The sequence below is a fragment of the Mauremys mutica genome, chromosome 16, assembly GCF_020497125.1.
Source record: "Mauremys mutica isolate MM-2020 ecotype Southern chromosome 16, ASM2049712v1, whole genome shotgun sequence".
NCBI lineage: Eukaryota > Metazoa > Chordata > Testudines > Geoemydidae > Mauremys > Mauremys mutica.
Window position 1 is genome coordinate 24,309,834 of NC_059087.1, and position 20,717 is coordinate 24,330,550.

Sequence of the window (20,717 nt, forward strand, 5' to 3'; positions counted from 1 at the left end):
GGTCTCGGAGTGTGTGTGTTAAGGAACATGAGGGGTTGGATGGGGCACGACCCCCCCCCTACGGAGGGGGGGAAGGAGGGAACCCGTTGTTAAAATTTTGGAGGGAGGAGGGAACCCGTTGTTAAAAATTTGGCAGCTCATCACTGGTTAGAGATCACTTGGTTCCTATGTTACAATACAATCTGCTGTTTACCTGTGGCTGCAGCTGGCTTCCCGTCAGCAGCTACACACACAAAGGTGCAAAGTGTAGTTTTTGGTGGGTGAGGAAGTGCACTGAATAGGTGCTTCTCTTTGCAGAGTTTTAAAATCTCTCCTGGCAATCGAAGGCCTGCGCTACACAGTTCTGGTATAACTATGGTGGGGAGGGATGTGATTCCCCCCTCCCCCCTTAATAGTTAGACCAGTGTAACCCCAGTGTGGAAATAAGTGTAAAGGTGCCTTATGCCAGGGGTTCTCAACCCTTTTCTTTCTGAGGCCCCAACGTGCTATAAAAACGCCACGGCCCACCTGTGCCACAACTGATTTTCTGCATATAAAAGCCAGGTCTGGCATCGGAGTAGCAAGCAGAGCAATTGCTGGGGGCCCCATGCTACAGGGGCCCCTGCAAAGCTACATTGCTCAGGCTTCAACTGCAGCCCCTGGTGGCGGGGCTCAGGGACCCGGACTTCAGCCCCATGTGGTGAGGCTTCGGCTTTCTGCCCTGGGCCTCGTTGAGTCTAATGCTGGCCCTGCTTGGCGGCCCCGCTGTAGGGTGACCAGATGTCCCGATTTTTGGGTCTTTTTCTTATATAGGCTTCTATTACCCCCCGTCCCGATTTTTCACATTTGCTGTCTGGTCACCCTGCCCCCCTGAAACCTGCTGACGGGGCCCCGGGACCCTGACGCCCGGCTGAGCCCCACGGCCCTATGCTGATACAGCGCCGGTCCCACCTCGGCGACAGACCCAGCCCGACGTGGCTGACGCCAGCGGAACGGGCCGGCTCGCTGGTTTGTGCACCAGTCCTGGCAGCCGCCGAGCCTGGGTCCCGGCTAGCTCTGGGCACCGCTGTGTGGGCCAGGGCTCACCCCCCTGCCCGTGCCGCAGCCAGGCTGAGCAGCCAGCACGTGTGAAAAACCGGAACGGGGGCGGGGGGGGGACTAGGAGCCTATATAAGAAAAAGACCCGAACATCAGGACTGTCCCTACAAACTCGTGACCTCTGGTCACCCCAGCTGTGTCCGCCCGGGCTCCGGCTCCGGGTCCCGGGTTCGCTCCCCGGGGTGACACGGCGGGGGGCGGGGCCCGTCTCCCGGTCCGGTCCGAGCGCCGCCAGCCGGGCCCGGCTCTGCCGCTAGGTGGGGCCGGCGCCCCGGGAGCTGCCCCCGCCCCCGCCCCCGCCGCCACGTGACGGGAAGCGGCTCTGTGCGCCCGCCCCGCCTCGCCCGGCTGCGCCCCCGAGCTCCCGGCTCCCTCCCGCGGGCTCCGAGCGGCCCCGGCCCCGCCGCGCTCAATGGGCCCGGCCCCGCCGCCAGCCCCGGGCTCCCGTCGCGGCTCCCCCCGGGGCGCCCCGCCCCGCCCCACATGGAGGCGCCGCCCGCAGGCTCCGCGGCGCAGGAGGCGGAAGGTGAGGGGGGCCCGGGGCGCTGGGCGGGGGGGCGCTGGGCTGCCGCCGCCCCCCGGCTGGAAGCGGTTTCCGTCATGTGCGGGGTTTGCAGTTTGGTTCAATGGCTCTCAGCCCCCCCCCACACACATTGTTCCAGCGGCACTGGGGGGAGAGGGGCAGATGGGGTGTGTCTGGGGGGTGCTGTGTGGGGCTGGGGGAGTGTTTGGATGGGGGGCAGATGGGGCAGAGAGGAAGCACAGAGGGGTGTGTGTGGATGAGGGGTGCTTTGTGGGGCAGGGGGAGTGTTTGGATGGGGGGCAGAGAGGGGGCACAGATGGGGGAGTATGGATGGGGGTGCTGTATGAGGGAGGGGGAGGTTGGAGGAGGTGCAGAGAGGGAGCACAGAGGGGTGTGTGTGGATGAGGGGTGCTTTGTGGGGCAGGGGGAGTGTTTGGATGGGGGGCAGAGAGGGGGCACAGATGGGGGAGTATGGATGGGGGTGCTGTATGAGGGAGGGGGAGGTTGGAGGAGGTGCAGAGAGGGAGCACAGAGGGGTGTGTGGGGGGTGCTGTGGGGCAGGAGGAGTGTTTGGAAGGGGGGATAGATGGGGCAGAGGGGGGCACAGATGAGGGATTATAGATGGGGGTGCTGTATGGGGGAGGGGGAGGTTGGAGGAGGTGCAGATGGGGCAGAGAGGGGGCATGGATGGGGTTGCTGTGTGGGGCAGGGGTGTGTTTGGAGGAGAAAAGGGAGGGGGCACACAGGGTGTTGGGGGCAGGGAGAGTGCTTGTAGGTGGGGGGGCAGTAAAGTGGAGAGCAGGAGGCAGCTGGGGGGCGGGAGGCAGGTGGCCTAGGGGTCCTGCGGGAAGTGGAGTCTAGGAGCTCTGGCCTCACGAACAGCCTGCCTGCTATGCCCAGGAGCCCTGATTGATTTGGGGGTCGCTAAAGTATCCTCCTTCCTGCCAAGTGCAATCCTACCCCAGCTCCTAGCAGCGAGTCCGTGCCCCCCAAAGGCCCCCTTGGCCCCTCTCCCTGAGTCCAGGTGGAGCTCTGCTTCCCCTGTGTCCTGGGGCAGCCAGCACTGGGCCTCCTCCCTACAGTGCTGAGAAGCTGCGTGAACCCGTCCGGGGGGATGGCGGGGGGGATGGCGGGTGTTTCACTTCAGTGTGGCTCTTGCCGGGGGGGCTTCACCTGCCCTTGTTTCGTTCATGTGGAGGAGGATTTTCGAGGGATGGTCTCACGTCAATTTCAGATCTGTCTAAGGTACATTACCCGGCTGAGTCCCTCTGCCAAGTTTAGTGACTCTACAGCCACTTGGTCCTGGGGTCTCTTGCCCCTGTTGCTGTGTAAAAGACCCAAACCAACCAGCTAACTGGGCTTGGGGGGGAGAGAACAGTGAAAGGGACTGAAGGTCGAGAGCTGATTAAGGCACTGTGGAGAAGTATCTTTCTCTGCCAGGTGCAGCGGCCTTGGGGGTTACCTGGAACAACAGCAGTAAAGCCTTTCCAGAGGGAAGGGTGGGTTGTTTCTTTTTTGGGATGAGGTTACTCTCAAGTCACTTAACTGTGTAGTTAGCTGGGTGCACAGGTATTGACGTATGCTGGCTGCTCATCAAGGCTTTGTTTGCTGCGGGGAGGGAGAAGGTATTTCAGGAAACTATGGCTGGGAACACCTTGTATCTACACACAGCAGGTGTCCCAGGCATTTTATGAGGGCTGGATTTAACGACTGGCTGCACACTTAGGAGTAGGTCTTCAGCAGTGTCCCGCTGAGCCTGTGTAGTCTACAGTGGTTTTTTTCTGCCCAGAGAAGCAACAACCGTTGCAATTCCACTGCTTCATGTGATGGTCTTATTTCCATTCCACGGTCAGGGAAATTACCCCAAAGCCCCTGCTCCTTGCACCAGTGCTGTGGGGCAGGAGTCCCAGAATGCACTGGTATGGGGTGATTTTCAGGAATGCTGATTACCCACATATCTCCTGTTGACGCCACACTGCAGAAAACCAGGCCTACTGTGTGTAAATGGTTCTGTTCAAAGCGATGTTGCCATGAGGATGTGCATGATGGTTGCAGAGATAATCACTGCAATAAACCATTCAGTACACAAGTGGCTGTGCCTGCAACAAGCTCCTGCTTTTGAGCAGACATGTCTTCACTAGGAAACCGAACCCACGCTGACAATGGTTGTTAGCCATGGAAGGTATTGAAAATGGTTTAAAGGCTAACATACACCAGAAAAAAAAATTCACAAAGGAGCTGAGGCTGGATGAAAAGCATTTTCCGTAATAGGTGAATTTCCTAGCGTAGATCGCCCTCAGGAGACCCCTCCATTCATTCTGCTGACGTGGGAAAGCCTCTCTCGGGGTAGCTGTTGCTGGGGTTGCAGTGGGGAGGGGGAGAAAAGGGAATAGATAATCCTTATGCTTATTAATAGGTAGCCCAGTTCTTGCATCATATGTTACAGGAGGCATTTCTCTTCACTTTTGGAGGGGTGAAATGTAACTTCATGTTCAGTGTCAGACACTGGTATTTTATCAATATACAGTTTGCATTTAAAACCTACCAATCTCCTGCTACAAATCAGTGACTATTCTGTACCCATTTGTTAGTATTAGATTTTTTGTGTGTGCATGTGTGTGACCGGCGTGTTACGGAAAAGCCATATTAAAGTGCACAACTTTTCTGTCGCTGTTGCAATTGTTTATTAACCCCTGTACATTTTTTCTGAATGTATCTTTCGCACCCATTCTCTGAAGTCTAATACTGGGGAAAATTGCAAATGATCATGATAGTTTGTGGGTCTCAACCAAGATGTTGCCTGTTCTACATACTGATTATATCCCTGGGTTCCTTTGGTAAGAGTAGGGGCTTGCACTGCTGTTTCGGCCTGGAGTTTCCTCTTCCTGGTTGTGCAATGTGGCGTGCATCTGTTGCCACCCTAGAGGTGGCTGCATTTCAGTGGTGGTCTGGGTCTGAAGTTTCTAAAAGGCTCTGGGATCCATTGGGATGAGAGGTGCTATTTACGTGCAAACTATTATCACGCTGACAGTCAAAACCTAATTGGAAAATAACGTACTACATTAGTTTTGGTGCAGTGTCAGTGTGATTATTGTACAGTGCACTCCTGTAGCATCTTCCATCCAAGGTTCTCAAACTGCATTGTTGGATGAATTGTCACCTCTCCCAGATTCCCAAAGTAAGTGGTGATTTCCCCATTTTGCAGTTGGGGGAAACTGAGGCACAGAGGCGACGTGATTTGCTCAAGGTCATAGTGAGTCTGTGACTGTGGGACTAGAAACTTGGTGGTGTCTGAGGCACTGACGTCCAGTCTCACTGTGTGCAGTAGTGCTGGGCCAGTAGCCGTTCCTGTTTGGGATAAAGATGAGAATGGAGCTGCTGTTAATATCCGACAATACCCTTGCTCTGTTCCTTACCAGATTAGAGTGGTGGTAATGAAGCATTCCAGTTCCCACAGCATCTCTCTTCTATAGTGTGGTTACTGTGAGCGTCCCGTTGAACAATGTGGTTGCCCAAATGTTCCCGAGTGTGTTAGGATGTAATGTGCACCTGCTGCCTCTTTCATCATACAGTGTCATAGCCTGGGTAGCTCTGGTGAGACCAAATTAAATGTTCTCTTCTTCCCCTTGCCCCTCCGTGCTCCTGGGGATCCCCCGCAGGGACCAAGCTCTGCTCATGGAGGACTGGAGGGGGCTCCCTTTGGATTTTTTTCAACTCTCTTCCTGAAATCAACAATCCAAGATTCACCGAGCAACTCTCCCTCATTGCAAAGTAGCAAAAAAGGGCACAGTCCCCCATTCCCCCCTCTTCTTTTCCCTGTGCAGGTTACCTTCCAAATCTCTTGCAGTGTAAAACTGGACTCCAGTATTGCTGTAGGTTAGTCCCCTAGCGTAGTTTCTGGAGAGCTGGGTTACAAGTGAAAACTAATTTGGTGGCTACCTCAGAAAAGCCTGGTGACTGGCAGCCTGTGCTCAGAGGCAGTGAGTACAGCAGGCAGCCTGCCTCCGTTCCCATGCTCAGCCTTGGCTTTAGCCTACTCTGCTAATCCTCTAGGCCTGTATCATTGCACTACTGCAGTCTCCTTTCATCCTGGGTTTTGATGCCATTTAGCATAAGGTAGTTTCCAGAGTTCTGCTGGGACTAATGCCTCATTGATATTCATGTACTTTGAAATCTTATTCACCTGAGCAAAGGTTAGTATACAGGAAAGTTGGAGTCATGGTTACTGGCTGCCTAGTTTGCTAAGACTTGGGGCTGTAATGTGACCACTGTGGAGTATAAGATGTCCCAAGCAGATCCAGTGTTTATACTTCTATTTGGAAGGCTAGGTCGTGCAGTGGTTTAATAAGACCATAAGAACGGCCATGCTGGGTTAGACCAAAGGTCCATCTAGCCCAGTATCCTGTCCTCTGACAGTGGCCAATGCCGGGTGCCCCAGAGGGAATGAACAGGTAATCAAGTGATCCATCCCTGGTCGCCCATTCCCAGCTTCTGGCAAATACACTCTTGTGTCTCCTCCCAGAGTTCTGGTTTCAAATGTAGTTTAGCTGGGGGGCAATGAATTATGTGGTGTCAGCCTAACCCCTGGAGGGTGTTTGTCCGTGTTACAAAACCATCGCTCAGTTTGGCTCAGTGGCTGGCCAGAAAGTTTTTCTGCGTCAAGGCCGCTTTGGAGTAAGGGCCTCGTTCTGTTTCAGGCTTGAAGTACAGTAGAACCGCAGAGATACGAACCCCTCAGGAATGGAGGTTGTTCATAACTCTGACATGTTCCTGACTGAACAAAACGTTACGGTGGTTCTTTCAAAAGTTTACAACTGAACATTGACTTAATACAGCTTTGAAACTTTACTGTGCAGAAGAAAAATGCTGCCTTTAACCACCCATTTAAATGGAACGACCCCAGAGACATTTTCTTTACCTTGTCAACTTCTTTTGAACGTTGCCTTTATTTTTGTATTAGTTTAGTTAGGTTTAACACAGTACTGTACTGTATTTGCTTTTTTTGGTCTCTCTGCTGCTGCCTGATTGTGAACTTCTGGTTCCAGAGGAGGTGTGTGGTTGAGGGCTCAGTTCGTAACTCTGGGGCTTGGAACTCTGAAGTTCTGCTCTGTGCTGCAGGACTCCAGGCAAGTAGGTTGGTCTAGTTCAGTGGCACTAAATTTGCGCATGAACAGAAGGGGAATCTGTTCAAAAAGCAGCGGTGCAGCAGGTGGCCGGTTTAATAGGATGCAATGTGAGCTAACCAGCTGAATTGCCTCCTGGTGCCCTTATGAAAAGCTCCGGCTATGTACTTCCGGCATGGTAAAAGTGCACTGTTCATCAGTAAGGGTGACCTCTTCTGTATGCTGAAACTGAGCTCAACAGGGGGCTGAGAGATTGTGTTGCGGGAAGAGGAGATATAGACTCGTATGTCCAATCTGAAGAGCCCACCTTAAACCGTGAGACCCCTCCGCCCTCCCAGGGAGCTCACTGGGTTGATTCTGGCCATGGGTAACATGCCCACTCTGGACTAGTCACGACAGTCGGATATGTGGTGTTTAACATCTGAAGTGGTAAATCTTGTGAGCGCTAAAGCAGAACAGTAACCAGACCGTGCTGTCGTACAGCAGGGCCCTCAGTAGAGTGGTTGCTAGCAGGAGGCTGAGCCAGTTAGTATTTAAATAATAACAGAGCTCATCATCTGGAGCCCTCAAAGCATGCCACACCTCAATATCGTCACAAATCTGGCCAGGGGTGACTTGCTGAAGGCCACACAGTAGCGTTGGGAATAGAACTCGGGTCTCCTGCCTCGCAGGCCGATGCCCTATACCTCAGCCTATGCATGATACTTTGCTGTGGGAGCTTTCACGAAGCTTTTACGGGGGCTGCTTTTTCTCAAAATACGTTGACATCTTCAGCTGGTCCTTAATGTCTTGAAAATGTGGTCTGGGGGGCCCAGTGCTGCCCTGCTGAATTCAGTGGGAGCACGACAGGGCCTGAAGTGACTTGCCCTAAGCTTGCAGAGGGAATGTCAGAGCTGGGGTTAGAATGTAGGAGGCCCAGACCCCAGCCACTAGACCACGCTGCTGTTTGCACAGCCTCGTGTTTGCGGTCGACCCTTGGCTTGGCAACGCTGCCGTCCCCACACGCGTGCATGGTCTTGGGTGGATGGTTGGCCCTGTCGCATGCTCTGTGAGTAACCGTGCCATCTTGTTCCCCAGACGAGCCTCTCCTGCTGGCGGAGCTGAAGCCAGGGCGACCGCAGCAGTACGACTGGAAGGCGAGCTGCGAGACGTGGAGCGTTGCATTTTCCCCAGACGGCACCTGGTTCGCCTGGTCTCAGGGTCACTGTATCGTCAAGCTGATCCCCTGGCCCTTGGAGGAAGCTGAGCTGTAAGTACCCTGTGGTGGCTCAGAGAGGGAGGGCGTCTCTCCTGCTAGAGTCAGGGCCGGCTCCAGGTTTTCTGCCGCCCCAAGCGGCAGAAAAAACAACAAATAATGGTCGGCGGCATTTTGGCGGCAGCTCAGTCACGCCGCTCCATTCCTCAGCGGCGGGTCCTTCACTCCCTCTCTTCCTCTTCGCCGGCAGCTCAAAGAGCAAGAGAGGGACTGAGAGACTCGCTGCCCAATTCCCGCCAAAGACCCGGACAGGCCGCCCCAGTAGCGGACAGAGTGCCCCCCCCTGCCCCCTCCCCGTATTGGCCGCCCCAAGCACAGGCTTCCTTAGCTGGTGCCTGGAGCCGGCCCTGGCTAGAGTCCATTGGTTGCTCTTCTGTTCCTTTGTGCGCTAAGTCAGGGCCCTCTCACTCAGCGTCCCCCAGGGCTCAGCAAGCAGGGGTCAAGGAAGGCGAGGGACTGAGATTAAACCTGGCCTCCCATAGCTCCCGCAGCATCAGGGTCCATCCCCCTCCGGGTGAACTGATCAGTGGGGTTACAGTCGCTGCTCTGTGTCCCCCCCATAAATCAGCCATCAGGGGAGTCTAGGTGCCCCCAATAGGTGCTATAACAGCTGAGTCTGGGTGCTGCTAGGGCCCCTCACAGAACTCTGCCGAGTTCTCTTAAAGGTCCCCGCACCATGAACACCCAGCTGGAGCAGAGAAGGATTCCTGCTCCGCCTGCTGCATCAGAACCAGCTCCGCTAGACAGAGCCATTTGCAGGACTCACTGAGGCTGAGATTACAGATAAAGCTATGGATAAGCTTGGGAGCGCTAATGGGAAAGTCAGAAGCCAAGGGATTCCCCATCACCACCACACCAGTTTAACCTTCCTGTATGCCTCCCTCTTGCTATCAGAGCACCCTGGGAGCTTGCTGTCTTGTTAAGGGGACTTGTTCTATGCATTCTTCTGGTAACATGTCACAAAATCTTCTGCAAAGGAAATGCTCCTCTGAGCCTGCAGCTATGAAACCTCATCCCTTTTATGGGTTAACTTGCTTGGTTTGGGCTTTTTTAAATTGGAGAATTAAACCTTTGCAAGAGGTCACCTCAGCTAGGCAGCCATCCTGTCTTCAGAGACCATAGGCCTCAGTTTACCTCCCTCCCCCCCGTGCTGGAAAACTACCTGCATTAAGCAATCAGTTTTTGTCAGTCCCTTGAATGGTCAGATTTCACTGTAAAGGGACTGTCCATAAATTATGTAACACATCAGGGAGTGGGTGAGTCCTTCATTTTTCATGTTTGTTTCAGTGTTACAAAGGGTTACATGGGGGTGGTGGGTCTTGCAGATCACCAACAAGAATTTTTGTAATTTGTGGACAGCCCCAGACACTTTGGCTAATCACACTTCACTGGAAAATCCCCACTCCATTATCAAAGTGGTAGGGTGAGTCACTTCACACAGAAGATGGTGCTTCAAGCTGTTGGGTTGAAAAGCAGCTTTCCATGTGCTGAGATCTATGAATAAATAGACTGGACATCTGGTTGAGTAAGGAGGTAAAATCCCTGGGGCGTGTCCCTTGGTGAGCGGCCCTTACCCATGTATAGGGGCTGTTGCAGCGTCCTGGGAGAGAAGAGAGGGACAGTTCAGTTCTGCGTTGCTGGCTCTGCTGACTCTTAGGAAAACAGGGACATGGGAACTTCACTTGGTTTAGGAAGTTGGGGGAGTGAACCAAGTGTCAAGGAAGGAAGCCTCCTTCTCAAGCTTTGAAGGGTCTTAGGGTGAAGTAGCAACATACAGTAGGTGCTGAGAGATCTGGTTTCAAGTTAGCACCCCTCCTTACGCTGGCGGCCTGGCAAGGGCACCTCGCTTCCCATGGTACTTGTCTGGCCCCCATTCCCGTAGTACCTGAGCACCGCACCTCACCTGTGCGGCAGGGCAGTGCTATTGTCCCCCTGCTGCAGATGGGGAACTGAGGTACAGAGGCTAAGTGACTCACCCAAGGTCACATGGAGTCTGTGGCGGAGCAGGAAACTGAATGCAGGTCTCCTGAGTCCCAGGCCGGTGAATCCCGGTATGGCTTTCATTCAGCTGTCCTGTGCACCTGCTAAGTCAAGGGGCCAAGTTAAAGAGCCCATGCTGAGCTACGTGCCCCTGTTATGGCAGGAAGGTAACCCCGTGGCTGGTCTGTTTGGGGAAAGCAAGTAGATCTGGGTGGGACAAGAATTTTAGAAGAGTGAGCAGCGACGTGCTTCGAACTGTACAAGCAGGGGCGCTGGAGTGGTCCGAGGTGTAATGAGCTCTGCTGAGCCCGCCTAGAGGATCTGCCCCACCTAGGGCCAGGCACACCGACAAAGCCCTGGTTTGACCAGACAGCTTCCTCTGGTTTCAGGCAGGGCAAACGGCACTGGTTTAAACTGTGTCTTCGCCTGCCTACGCTTGGGCGCTTGCTCCTGAGTCTGGCCACCTCTAGCTGAAATCCCCGGTGCAGACACAGCCCCCGAGCCACGCCTACCTGGCAGTGTGCAGTAGGCTCTAGTTCCCCTGCTGTGAATTAGGGTGGGTGGGGGAGGACCAGGCAGCACCTGCAGCTGCTGAATGACCCGACGATCCTCTGCTCTCTGCAGAAGCTGCAAAGCCTCTGAACGCAAGAACCGCGGCATCAAAGCCGACGTGAGAGGCGGCGGGGGCGCGAAGGAGAAGACGCTGGAATGTGGCCAGATCGTGTGGGGGCTGGCGTTCAGCCCCTGGCCGCCGCCTGGCACCAAGGAGCGGGACGGCCTGCCGGCTCCGGGTCGGTCCTGTCTGATCCTTGCCACGGGACTCAATGACGGGCAGATTAAAGTCTGGGAGGTGCAGACAGGTGAGGGGGTTGGGGTGGATTAAATCTGCTGGATTAATCCAGCTCCTGAGGAGAGGGATGGGGCGTCGCTTTGTCCTGCAGTAGCCCTGTCCTTGCCGTATCCGGGAGGGGGCTAGACCGTCTCTGCCTTTCTCCCCCTTCTACTCCCTCCATGGAGCTTTTCTGGGCCCCTGAGCCTGTTCCTAGTATTCCCCAGCTCTGATTCTCACATTGCAGCTCCTCTCCGATCCGGCCTGGCCCAGCGCGCCCCTTGAACCTGTCAGTGCTGCTTCCAAATCGCCTGGCAGCAGCCATTCCACCCCCCCCAGCCTCTGCTTGCGTGAGGAGGCAGGAGAGGTAGCGGCGGCTTCGCTGAGCCTGCCTTCTCTCTGTTACCACTACCGGTCCCCTTCTCCTTCTGGGCAGCAGGCCAGAACTGCAGTGACCACTCCCTGTCAGTGGGGGTGGGCAGGGGACAGGCAGGTTGGGACTCCTGCCGTTTCTCCCACAGGAGTAGCCAGTAACATTGACCTTCTGTGAACTAGGCGTTTCGCCCCCGGTCTTGCTTCCTGGTAGCGTGGGACAGGCAGTGTCCATAATCCTTAGGGCGGTAGGAGTTCACTGGTGGCTAAAGAAACTGCCCCGTGTTTTAGACCTCATCCCTTGCCAGGTTTAGCAACGCCCTCGAAGCTGGAAAGTGCAGCTAACAGCGGGGTGGGGTGTCTCCGGTGAGCACGTCTGTCCGACGCGGGCTGCGTTCCTGCGGGTCAGGCGAGGCGCGCTTGTGTCTGTGCCCATGGTGAGACCATACTGAGCCGTGTGCTCGTGTCCGCAGGGCGTTTGCTTTTCAGTCTCTCTGGGCACCTGGATGTCGTGAGGGACCTGAGCTTCGCTCCCAACGGAAGCCTGATTCTAGTCTCTGCATCCCGGGACAAGACCCTCCGCATCTGGGACCTGAGCAGAGATGGTGCGAGTGAGTGCACGCGTCCCCGGGGGGTGTTCAGGTGGTGGGCCTCAGACTCTGGTCGTTATGAGTAAGGCTACAATTTAGTCACGCAGGTCATGGCAGTCACAGATTCTGTGACTTTACAGGACCTCTGACTGCTTCAGCTTCAGCTGTCAGTGGCTTGTGGCGGGGGCTGCGGCCGGGGCTGCAGAGGGGGTCGTGCGCCCCCCTTGCAGCTTCCCAGGTGCACCTGTGGCTGGGGTTGGAGCCTGAACTGTGTCCCCCAGCCCTGCAGCTGCGGCCAGCTCTGGAGCGGGTGCTGTGCACACGCCTCCCCCCCACATGGGTGGAGCCCCTGGAGCCATGGCTGTACCCTCTCCATGGCAGGGTGGCTCGGCCTGTCATCCCCTCCCCCACCATGGGACTCCGGCTGTCATTCCTCTGTGCCACCTAGCCCTGCCCCCCGGCTATTTTTTGTAAAGTCACAAACAGGTCACAGGCTCCTGTGAATTTTTGTTTATTGCTTGTGACCTGTCCGTAGCTTTTACTAAAAATAACCATAGCAAAATCTTAGCTTGAGTTATGAGCGCTTGTGCTACGCTGTGGGAGCTGGCGTCGCCCAGACAGGGGCTCTGCTCTGCTTGGATGCAAGCAGGACTTTGCGGTCAGAGGTCCGCGCCCCCATTATTAATGTGCTGAGCTGTTCACTGAAAGCACTTTGAACCTAACCCCATGGCGGCTCAAGGAAGCCAGGATCGAACGCGCTGAGTTACTATGGCACAAGTGAGCAGCAAGTGGAGTGAACTTTCGTTTCCCCCCCGGTGTGTGTGAGGGACGCATGTTAGGAACGCTGGAGGCTGACTGAGGGCATGTCTGCACTGCAATCTGGGGCGTGGGTCTAGCTTGAGCAGACCTGCCCGAGCTAGCTAGCTTTGCTGCTCTGGTACCCACACTACCTAGAGCAGAGCTTCGGCACGGGCTGTGCCAGCCCCCCTGGAACTCTGGGTAATTACTTGGGTGGCTAGCCTGTGCCGAGCTCCATGCAGCTGTGGCTCCGCTACCCAAGCTAGCTAGATTACAGCTAGCTAGGGTGTGTCTACACAAGCCACAATCGTGCCCCCCCTCCCCCCCGATTGCAGTGTAGACATGCCCTGAGAATAAACCCGATGCAGCAGAAAGAGCGTCCACATGGGGAAATCTGTCAGATCTAATCTGGTCTGAGACACCCTGCTTCCGGAGCTGGCTTCAGAAAGAGCAGGTGGAGGTAGGAATGAGCCTTCCAGCTCTCCCTGTCTCTGGACTGGACGCTTCTCTTAGGCCTGGTCTACCTCACGGCGCGGGATCGAAGTCCGTGGCTCCCCCGTCGACTCCGCCACCGCTGTTCGCGGTGGTGGAGTTCCGGAGTCGACGGAAGCGCGTTCGCAGTTTGATATATTGCATCTAGATGAGACGCGATATATCGAACTCCGAGAAGTCGATCACTACCCGTCGATCCGGGCAGGTAGTATGGACGTACCCTTACAAACTGTTGCTGCCATCCCCAGGTAAGCAGGTCCAGGTGCTGTCTGGCCACACGCAGTGGGTGTACTGCTGCTCCATCTCCCCTGATTGCAGCATGCTGTGCTCTGCGGCTGGAGAGAAATCGGTGAGTCTTGCCTGTTATTGGGAGGGGTGGGGGGAGTGGTCTCATTTCTTGCCCGTTCAGCTGTCAGAGAGCCCACCGTATGCTCCGTAGTGCGGACGAGCTGGGGATTCTGTCAAGGCTCTGGGTCCTGGCCACCCTCCCACTGATGACCGTGGCCTGCTCTGGCTGCTGTTACAGCCACCCAAAGGAGACTCTCCCTGGCTAACCCAGCGAGCTTGGGGGCTAGACCCCCGTTCTTCCCCCTCGCGCGGTCACTGCCATGCACAGCCGTTCAGTTGGAGTCTTTATGCTGCAGAGAGCCTGTTATGCTGAGGCGAGAGCTGGCGGGTGTCAGACTGATTGGTGCCCGCATGAGCGGTGCCTGTTCTCACCCACCCTCCCGGTGTCTCAGGAGCTAACGCTTGGTTGGTGACAGCCCACGAGGGACGATAAGGGAGATCCTTCTCCCCCCAGCATTCCCAGGCGAGGGGCTGCTCCCCACCCATGAGCAGAGATCGTAACCCTCCCCCGTGCACTCCCCCCCCAGGCCTTCCTGTGGAGCATGCGCTCCTACACCCTCATCAGGAAGCTGGAAGGGCACCAGAGCAGCGTGGTGTCATGCGACTTCTCACCAGACTCTGCCCTGCTGGTCACGGCCTCCTACGACACCTGCGTGATCATGTGGGACCCCTACACAGGGGAGCAGCTGAGAACGCTTCGGTAAGGAGGGCGGCCCTGGGAGCTTTCTGGGCACCAAGTGAGCAGAGGGGCATGGGGGAGAGGGAGCGCTGGCGGGGAGCGTGCCTGAGGGTGCTCTGGTATTGGAGGCTACTTAGCCTAGGGGCTGCTGCACACCGCTAGCCGCATTGCCCCTGCTGTGCATGTCGTTCTGCGCCGCTCCTCCCCAGGAGGGAGAAGGCGGCAAACGAGTGTCCCTTTCCCATACACGAGGGTAGGTGGCTGCCTGTTACCGCTTTAGGTGTTGCTGTCACAGCATGCGAGGGAAGAGATGGCCACAACGCTTTCCCCGCGGTGATGAATGCCCGGCCCCAGCCTCCCCACAGCTCAGCACTGGGGCACTTCCCTTCCCAGTTTGTAAAGAGCAGCCCAGGGACTAGACAGCTCTCGCCGTGGAAAGACGCACAGTCTGACACGCTCACGGCAAGGGAAATGCACGTTTAACAGTGACACCTGTGAGCTGTGCTCCAGTACCAGCCACGATGGCTCTCGGAAGGCAGGAGCTCTGATTTACCATGTGTCCCCCCGAGACAGCCGAACGGGCCAGGGCTCCATTACAGCTCAAACGGACGTGGTGAGTGAGCTCTTCCTTTTCCCTCCTGCTTAGCCACGTTCCGCTGCCCCCAGCGTTGGACTATGGCGGTGACATCCATGCCAGCTCCCTGAGGTCCGTGTGCTTCTCTCCGGAAGGCTTGTATCTTGCTACAGTGGCAGATGACAGGTGAGGGGCTTGGTATCTTATGGCTGTCTACGGCAGGGGCCCTGCCAGAGCAGCGAAGATGAGCTACAAAGCTCTTCTCGGCTTCTGGTCCTCAGCTTTCCAGCAGGGACCTCTGCCTTTTGAAGCTGGCTGCTTCTGCTGGTGCTGGGACTTTCAGAGCCACATGACTTTTGGTATGTCTGTGGTGCCTGGTCTGTTTGCCCTGACACCACAGCTGCTGGGGGGTGTAGACACTGCCCATCACAGGTAGCTTTAGGTAACTCCTCTTTGGACATGGCTGCCGGGTTGCCATGGTGACAAGGCCGAAAAGTAAGATCAGCAGGTAAACAGCTGGCTCAGGTGTGTATACCAGTGCCATGCTCAAAAGGGGGGTTGGATGGATGTTGCCACCATCAGCTTCCGAAGACCAGTGTCTTGTTGGGCTACACACCATGAAGCACCATTAGCATCCTGACTAGCAACCCATTAAGTTCTGCTGCCTCCACTCCCCTGGTGCTGTCAGCTGCCTTGGAAATCTGAGAGGGAACCTGGAGAGAATTCCTTGCAGATTGAGCGCCTGTTGTGGGCTAAGATCAGGACTGTAACTTGGTGGTGCTGCTGCTTTTTGTCCAGTGCCGTTGATGGCACTGTACAGGCAGACTTCCCAGCTCCTTGTCCCAAGGGGCTTTGCAAGGGTCTGTAAGCTTTTATGGAACCATTAGTTTTGCATGTCAGGGTTGGTGACACTGGGAACGTGCCTGTGGAGATCGAGCTAACCCAGGTATTGAATCATTGGCCTGATTACCATCTGAGCGAGGTCAAACTGGCAAGGGTGGTGTGTGATAGTCCTTTTGTCCCAGCTGGTGCTGGTATCTCTAGCAAATTTTTTTTCTGGGAGACGGGTTAGGTACATGAAAGTTCTCAGAAGCAGAAACCGCTTCCATCCACCTAGTTTGTTTATGGGCCACTGTCACAGTCAGGATACTGGGCAAGATGGACCATGGTCTGACCCAGCAGGGCAGCTCTTATGATCTTGAGCCAAGTCACTGCATCTCTGCCTCAGTTTATGTCCCTCTAAAATGGGTATAATTCCTGCCTTGCAGTGGAGTTGTGAAGCTTATGTAACCTTGTAAATTGCTTGGAGGCCTATGGATGAAATTTGCTTTAGAAATGTGTGTGGTTATTTTAACTTCGACAGCTGAGAATTTATTTTAGCTGATGCAGTTGGAGTAGCTAGCTTGGGTTTGTGAACCCCAGGGCCAGCATTGTGTTTCTCTTTGTCTCCTTTAGACTCCTGCGGATCTGGGATTTGGAACTAAGAACTCCAGTGGCATTTGCACCTATGACCAATGGCCTGTGCTGCGTCTACTTCCCACATGGTGGATTTATTGCCACAGGGTGCGTAATTCTGTGCGGGCCCGTGGGACGTCTTCTGCCGAGAGCACATTGTGTTCGTGCTAAGTTTGGGGTGAGGGAGGCAAGGGAATGTGACTCCACCTTGACCCAAAACCTTCTGCAATGCTGCTGCTGTCTCAAAACTGGGCAGCCTCAGGCCAGGTCTCCGCTACAGGCTTTTGCCGGCACACAGCTGTATCTGTCGTCACACCCCTGACCAACACAGCTGTGCTGGCAGAAGTCAGAGTGTAGATGCTAGCCCAGCAGAGCTGCACTTCTACCAGCAGAGCATGCTTTGACCGTACCAGTACAAAGCACAGGGTTGCTGGTATATCTGTCTCCACACTAGGAGCACTTTGCTGGTGTATTCCTATACTGGAATAAGGCTCCTAGTGTGGACATGACCTTGGTGCCCGGAGAGAGCGATGTTGGAAAATACTGTGCTTGGAGCATTGTCTTCCCTCCCAATTCCCTACTAACCAAGCGTCGTTGGGTTCCTGCCTTATTCTTCCACCTCAGCTAGCAACCTCCCCACTCCCGCCCCTCTCGGGTTCAGCAGCGAGCTGTGATGTTGCAGTGTCTCTGCAGCAGCCTCTGTCGGAACACATGGTGACAGTGCAGCTTTCTCAACCAGAAACGAGAGGCCTTGAGTTCTGGGTTTCTCTTGAGTGTGCCGGATGGGCTCTCATGACGTCATCCCACCTCGTGGTGGGGGAAAGGGATCGGAGTGAGAGCCTGTGTTCTCCCATGGAGTGAAGCCCGTGGTCCGTGATTGATGACTATCCACTTCCTAAAAGTCCTGCCAGGGCAGCTTTTTCTTTCCTCCCTATGCAGGAGTGGGGTCAGGGCCACAGTCGCCAACTTTCATGCAGTAAATAAGCATCCTGACTTTCACAATAGGCCAAAAATTAAGCTACAGGCAAGTCGCATCTTAGGCGCATTTAACATGCGTGAATTCAGCTCTGCGCAGTCGGCAAAAATGGGGGGGAAAAAAGAAAAATAACAATATAAAAACTGCATCTGTAGTGCGGGCGATTCCTCCTGCCATTCAACTCAATGAGTGTTTCACTATACGCGGTTTTTGCTTTACGCGCTAACCGCGGAACGGAACCCCCCGCGTAAGATGAGACTTGCCTGTAATTCCATTTCAAAACAAGCCAATCCCTAAGAACCCCAGCACTCTGTGTGACTAGACTGGGACTGGTGGGGCCCACTGTGCACCCCGACTCTCCACTCCTTGCCCCTGCTTGCCGGAAGCTGATTTAAAAAAAAAAGCAACAAGCTACAAACCAAAACCAAGCCAACAAGCAATTTACAAGCCAATTTTGCCAAAACCAAGCCCAATTTCTGCGTTTTTTTCGTGGGTTTGGCATGTCTGGTCAGTGCACACGTGCTGTTTGTTCAGATGCTGAGCTGTGTGGGTGCTAACCTTTGTCCTCGGTCTCTTGTTTCAGGACGAGAGATGGCCACGTCCAGTTCTGGAGTGCCCCCAAGGTCCTCTCATCACTTAAGCACTCATGCCGTAAAGCTCTCCGCACCTTCCTAACAACGTACCAGGTCTTAGCACTACCCATTCCCAAGAAAATGAAAGAGTTCCTCACTTACAGGACTTTTTAAACCCCGTGTAGTACATGGGGTCCAAAGAACCCTGGAGCTGGCTGGCTTCCTTCCGAGCTTTGTTCTGGAACGGAGGAGCAGCTGGGGTTATAAAATGGTCATGAAGACCCACTCTGCTCTGTGGTTCTAGTACAAGAAGGATTTCTGTTCCTCTGTTTGGGGCTGTATCTTTGACCATGTAGGTTATTTTAAGAAGAGAACCCAGCAAAAACATGCAGTGGGCTGGCTGGCTGAGCTTTGAATTTGTTAGAACTCAACTCTGACGAGGAGGAGCAAGAGTTCTACTCAAGTGATCCATCCACGCTGATGGCTGTGCAGGGCATTTGGTTCAGAAGGGCCCTGCCAACAGCAGCGCACATTTCAGTTCTCTCTAGGTGCTTTCACTTCAAGTGCAATGGCTGAACATTGTGTGTTAAAAGCTAGAGGGCTGTGAGAAGCTGCCCTCACCGGGATGGCAACCCAAACTCAAACCTCCACTTGGACGAATGAGAAGCTGCGTAGCCTAGTTGAGTTACTCAATGAGGCAGTGGCTTTCACGTTTGTTACTTTCTTTGGCCTGGCTCCAAGACGGCTGAACCTGAACAAGTCTCTGCATTGTGGGCAAAGACTTCAAAATAAAAGGTTTTGTTTCCCCCTTTTGTGTTTCAGGAGTTAGAGACGCTCTTTCTAGAGCCATTTTGTGGGTGACAAAAGTACATGGCACTGAGGGAGCCCCAGATGTTCAGTTGCAGGGGCCTGGTGTGGGGTGAGATTGAGGTCTTAACTTTGAGGGGTGAAAGATCCCCTTAATACTAGTGTGGCTGCCAGTCTGAAATTGGCTTGATCAGCTCACTTGGCAGAGACACTAGACACTAGCAAAGTACTTGTGGTTTGGTTATATGGTGTAAGGCATGGCTTTCTCCCCTGTGTAATGGAGAGATGAACACCTTAAGGACAGTGACTGGGGGGATTGGGAGGTGCTCTGCTGCTGGTCTGGTTTTGTTAAAGTGATTTCAACTTTGGGCAGCTTTTTATTTGTATCCCCATGGCATACACTAATTCTGGCAGAGCCTGGCTAGTTTGCATTATGGGGGAGGCCAAGCATGAACTTGTGAATTTTGCAAATGTGTGGGGGGGAGGAGGGGATTTAATAACAACCAATAACTACCAGAGCTGATTTGTTCACTTAATTTGCCAAGTCTAGTTACTGAATTATCCAGTGTGCTATCCTAGTAAATGTTCTGTGGCCTAGTTTGTAAGAGTGGTGAATTCTTGGCACTATGGCAGAGAGCCAGCAGATGACCAGTTTTTCATGCCGATGACAGGGCTCTATTGTCCTGCTCTCATGCTTCTCTCCAGCCAAAGTACTGCTTTTGGGAGTCTAGTTTCCAGGGAGTTTACCAGCCAGGGCTAATGACTCATGTGTACTGTATCAAGGGGGGGGGAGAACGATGCTCTCTCTCATACGCCTCCGTTTCATTTGGGCTAGTTTCTGGCAGCAGTAACAGCACATGCTTTATTGTAATTGCTCCATTCCCCCTTTGTATAACTACAACTGGCAGGGCCATACAAGCTACTTCAGAACGCATGGCAGTGACGGACAGGACAGGCTAATAACTTCCCCTTGAAACTAGGGGGAGAATTTTCCCCCTTTTTAGAAAAATTAAATCACCTATAAATTGGAATCTAGCCTCAAGAGACAAAGCTTTTAATATCCCTATATCTTGCAAAAATACCCCCCAAACCTTCAGTGCCATTGGACTTTCTGTTAGTGAGCACAAGTGCTAGCTGGAAGATAGCTGTCCACACCCTGCTGCTGCAATAGTAAAACAAAGGGAAAAGTGGCACCACTCAACTTGGGTGAAGCTAGGTCTGAGCCAGCGAACCTAAAATCAATGTGTTAAAGTTGTGAACAAAAGCTCACTAAAGGATCACAGCAGCAAAAGACTATGTTGCCCTTTCTCTAATGCTGGGAGCAAGGTTAGTGAGGGGAGGGGGAACTGTCCCTTTAAACTAGCAGTTTTCTTAAAGATCTATCTTGACCAGCAACTCTGAGCCCCCATGTGCACTGAACCTGTTGCAGAAAGGGGTGGTGAAATCCCATCATCTGCATTGAAGAACACCCCCCCCCCCATTTGTTATACCTCAGTACCACAGCTGCCCACCTCAGGTGCGCAGCTCGGTAGCATAACTGGTACATGGAGCATCGCTCTCCAAGCTAGTAGAATGACAGGACCCTATCGCCCACAGCTCTTCACTTGGGTATTTCTTCTGCATTGTATGTAAAGAGCACACTGGGATGCACCCTGTCAAGCATCCTGATTGGTGAAGTTGAAGACGGTTTTAATTTTTTCTTGACCATGATCTGTACTATTGCCATTGTGTACACAGGAGCCTGAGATGGTAACTTCAAGAGGCAAAATAAATTTTTCCCTTTCATACAACTGACTACTCGTATGCTGTCGTTCCTAGACTGTACCTACACGAACCTGCTGCAATTTAGGAGAGCAGGCCAGAAGCAGCTACTGTAAAGCCAGCGTACAGAATGTAGGGCATTGATTACATCAAGAGCCCCCTGTATTCTGCACTAGGTAATGGTACACCCTGGCTGTTTGAGAAGATCCTCCTGTGAAACTGTGTCATGGGAAACATTTAAAGTCTCATACACCCTTCTACTATACACAATTCTACACCTAAAGTTCCTGCAGGCTAAATGAGTCAAATCTGCTGCTGCTGAAGGAGTGCAGTTCCCTTAGTCAGGGAAAGTTAGCTACTTACACTGATGGTGAATTTGGACCAAAGTCTCCCAGTACATGAAAGGAGCTTGCAGCCTTAACAGCCAGCTTCAGCTACATAGTGTGCACCACAAAGTCAACCCCTTCCTCGGGTGTAAGGGAAGAGATGAACCTACCTTACTTCCC

General features: G+C 54.0%; 1 protein-coding gene across 2 annotated transcripts; it reads left to right on the forward strand.

Annotated features, from left to right (window-relative positions):
* Positions 1-1,438: 1,438 nt before the first annotated feature.
* On the forward strand, positions 1,439-20,244 carry WSB2 (WD repeat and SOCS box containing 2). 2 transcript variants are annotated; one of them, XM_044989588.1, is made up of 9 exons: positions 1,439-1,603; positions 7,801-7,972; positions 10,583-10,818; positions 11,633-11,764; positions 13,288-13,388; positions 13,915-14,087; positions 14,713-14,826; positions 16,096-16,203; positions 17,655-20,244. In XM_044989588.1, exons 1-9 carry the CDS (start codon positions 1,561-1,563, stop codon positions 17,815-17,817), a joined length of 1,242 nt encoding a protein of 413 aa, XP_044845523.1. In that variant the 5' UTR covers positions 1,439-1,560; the 3' UTR covers positions 17,818-20,244. The 2 variants fall into 2 exon arrangements, with proteins under 2 accessions (XP_044845523.1, XP_044845522.1); XM_044989587.1 differs by having other exon boundaries at positions 1,440-1,603; positions 11,633-11,770.
* Positions 20,245-20,717: the final 473 nt, after the last annotated feature.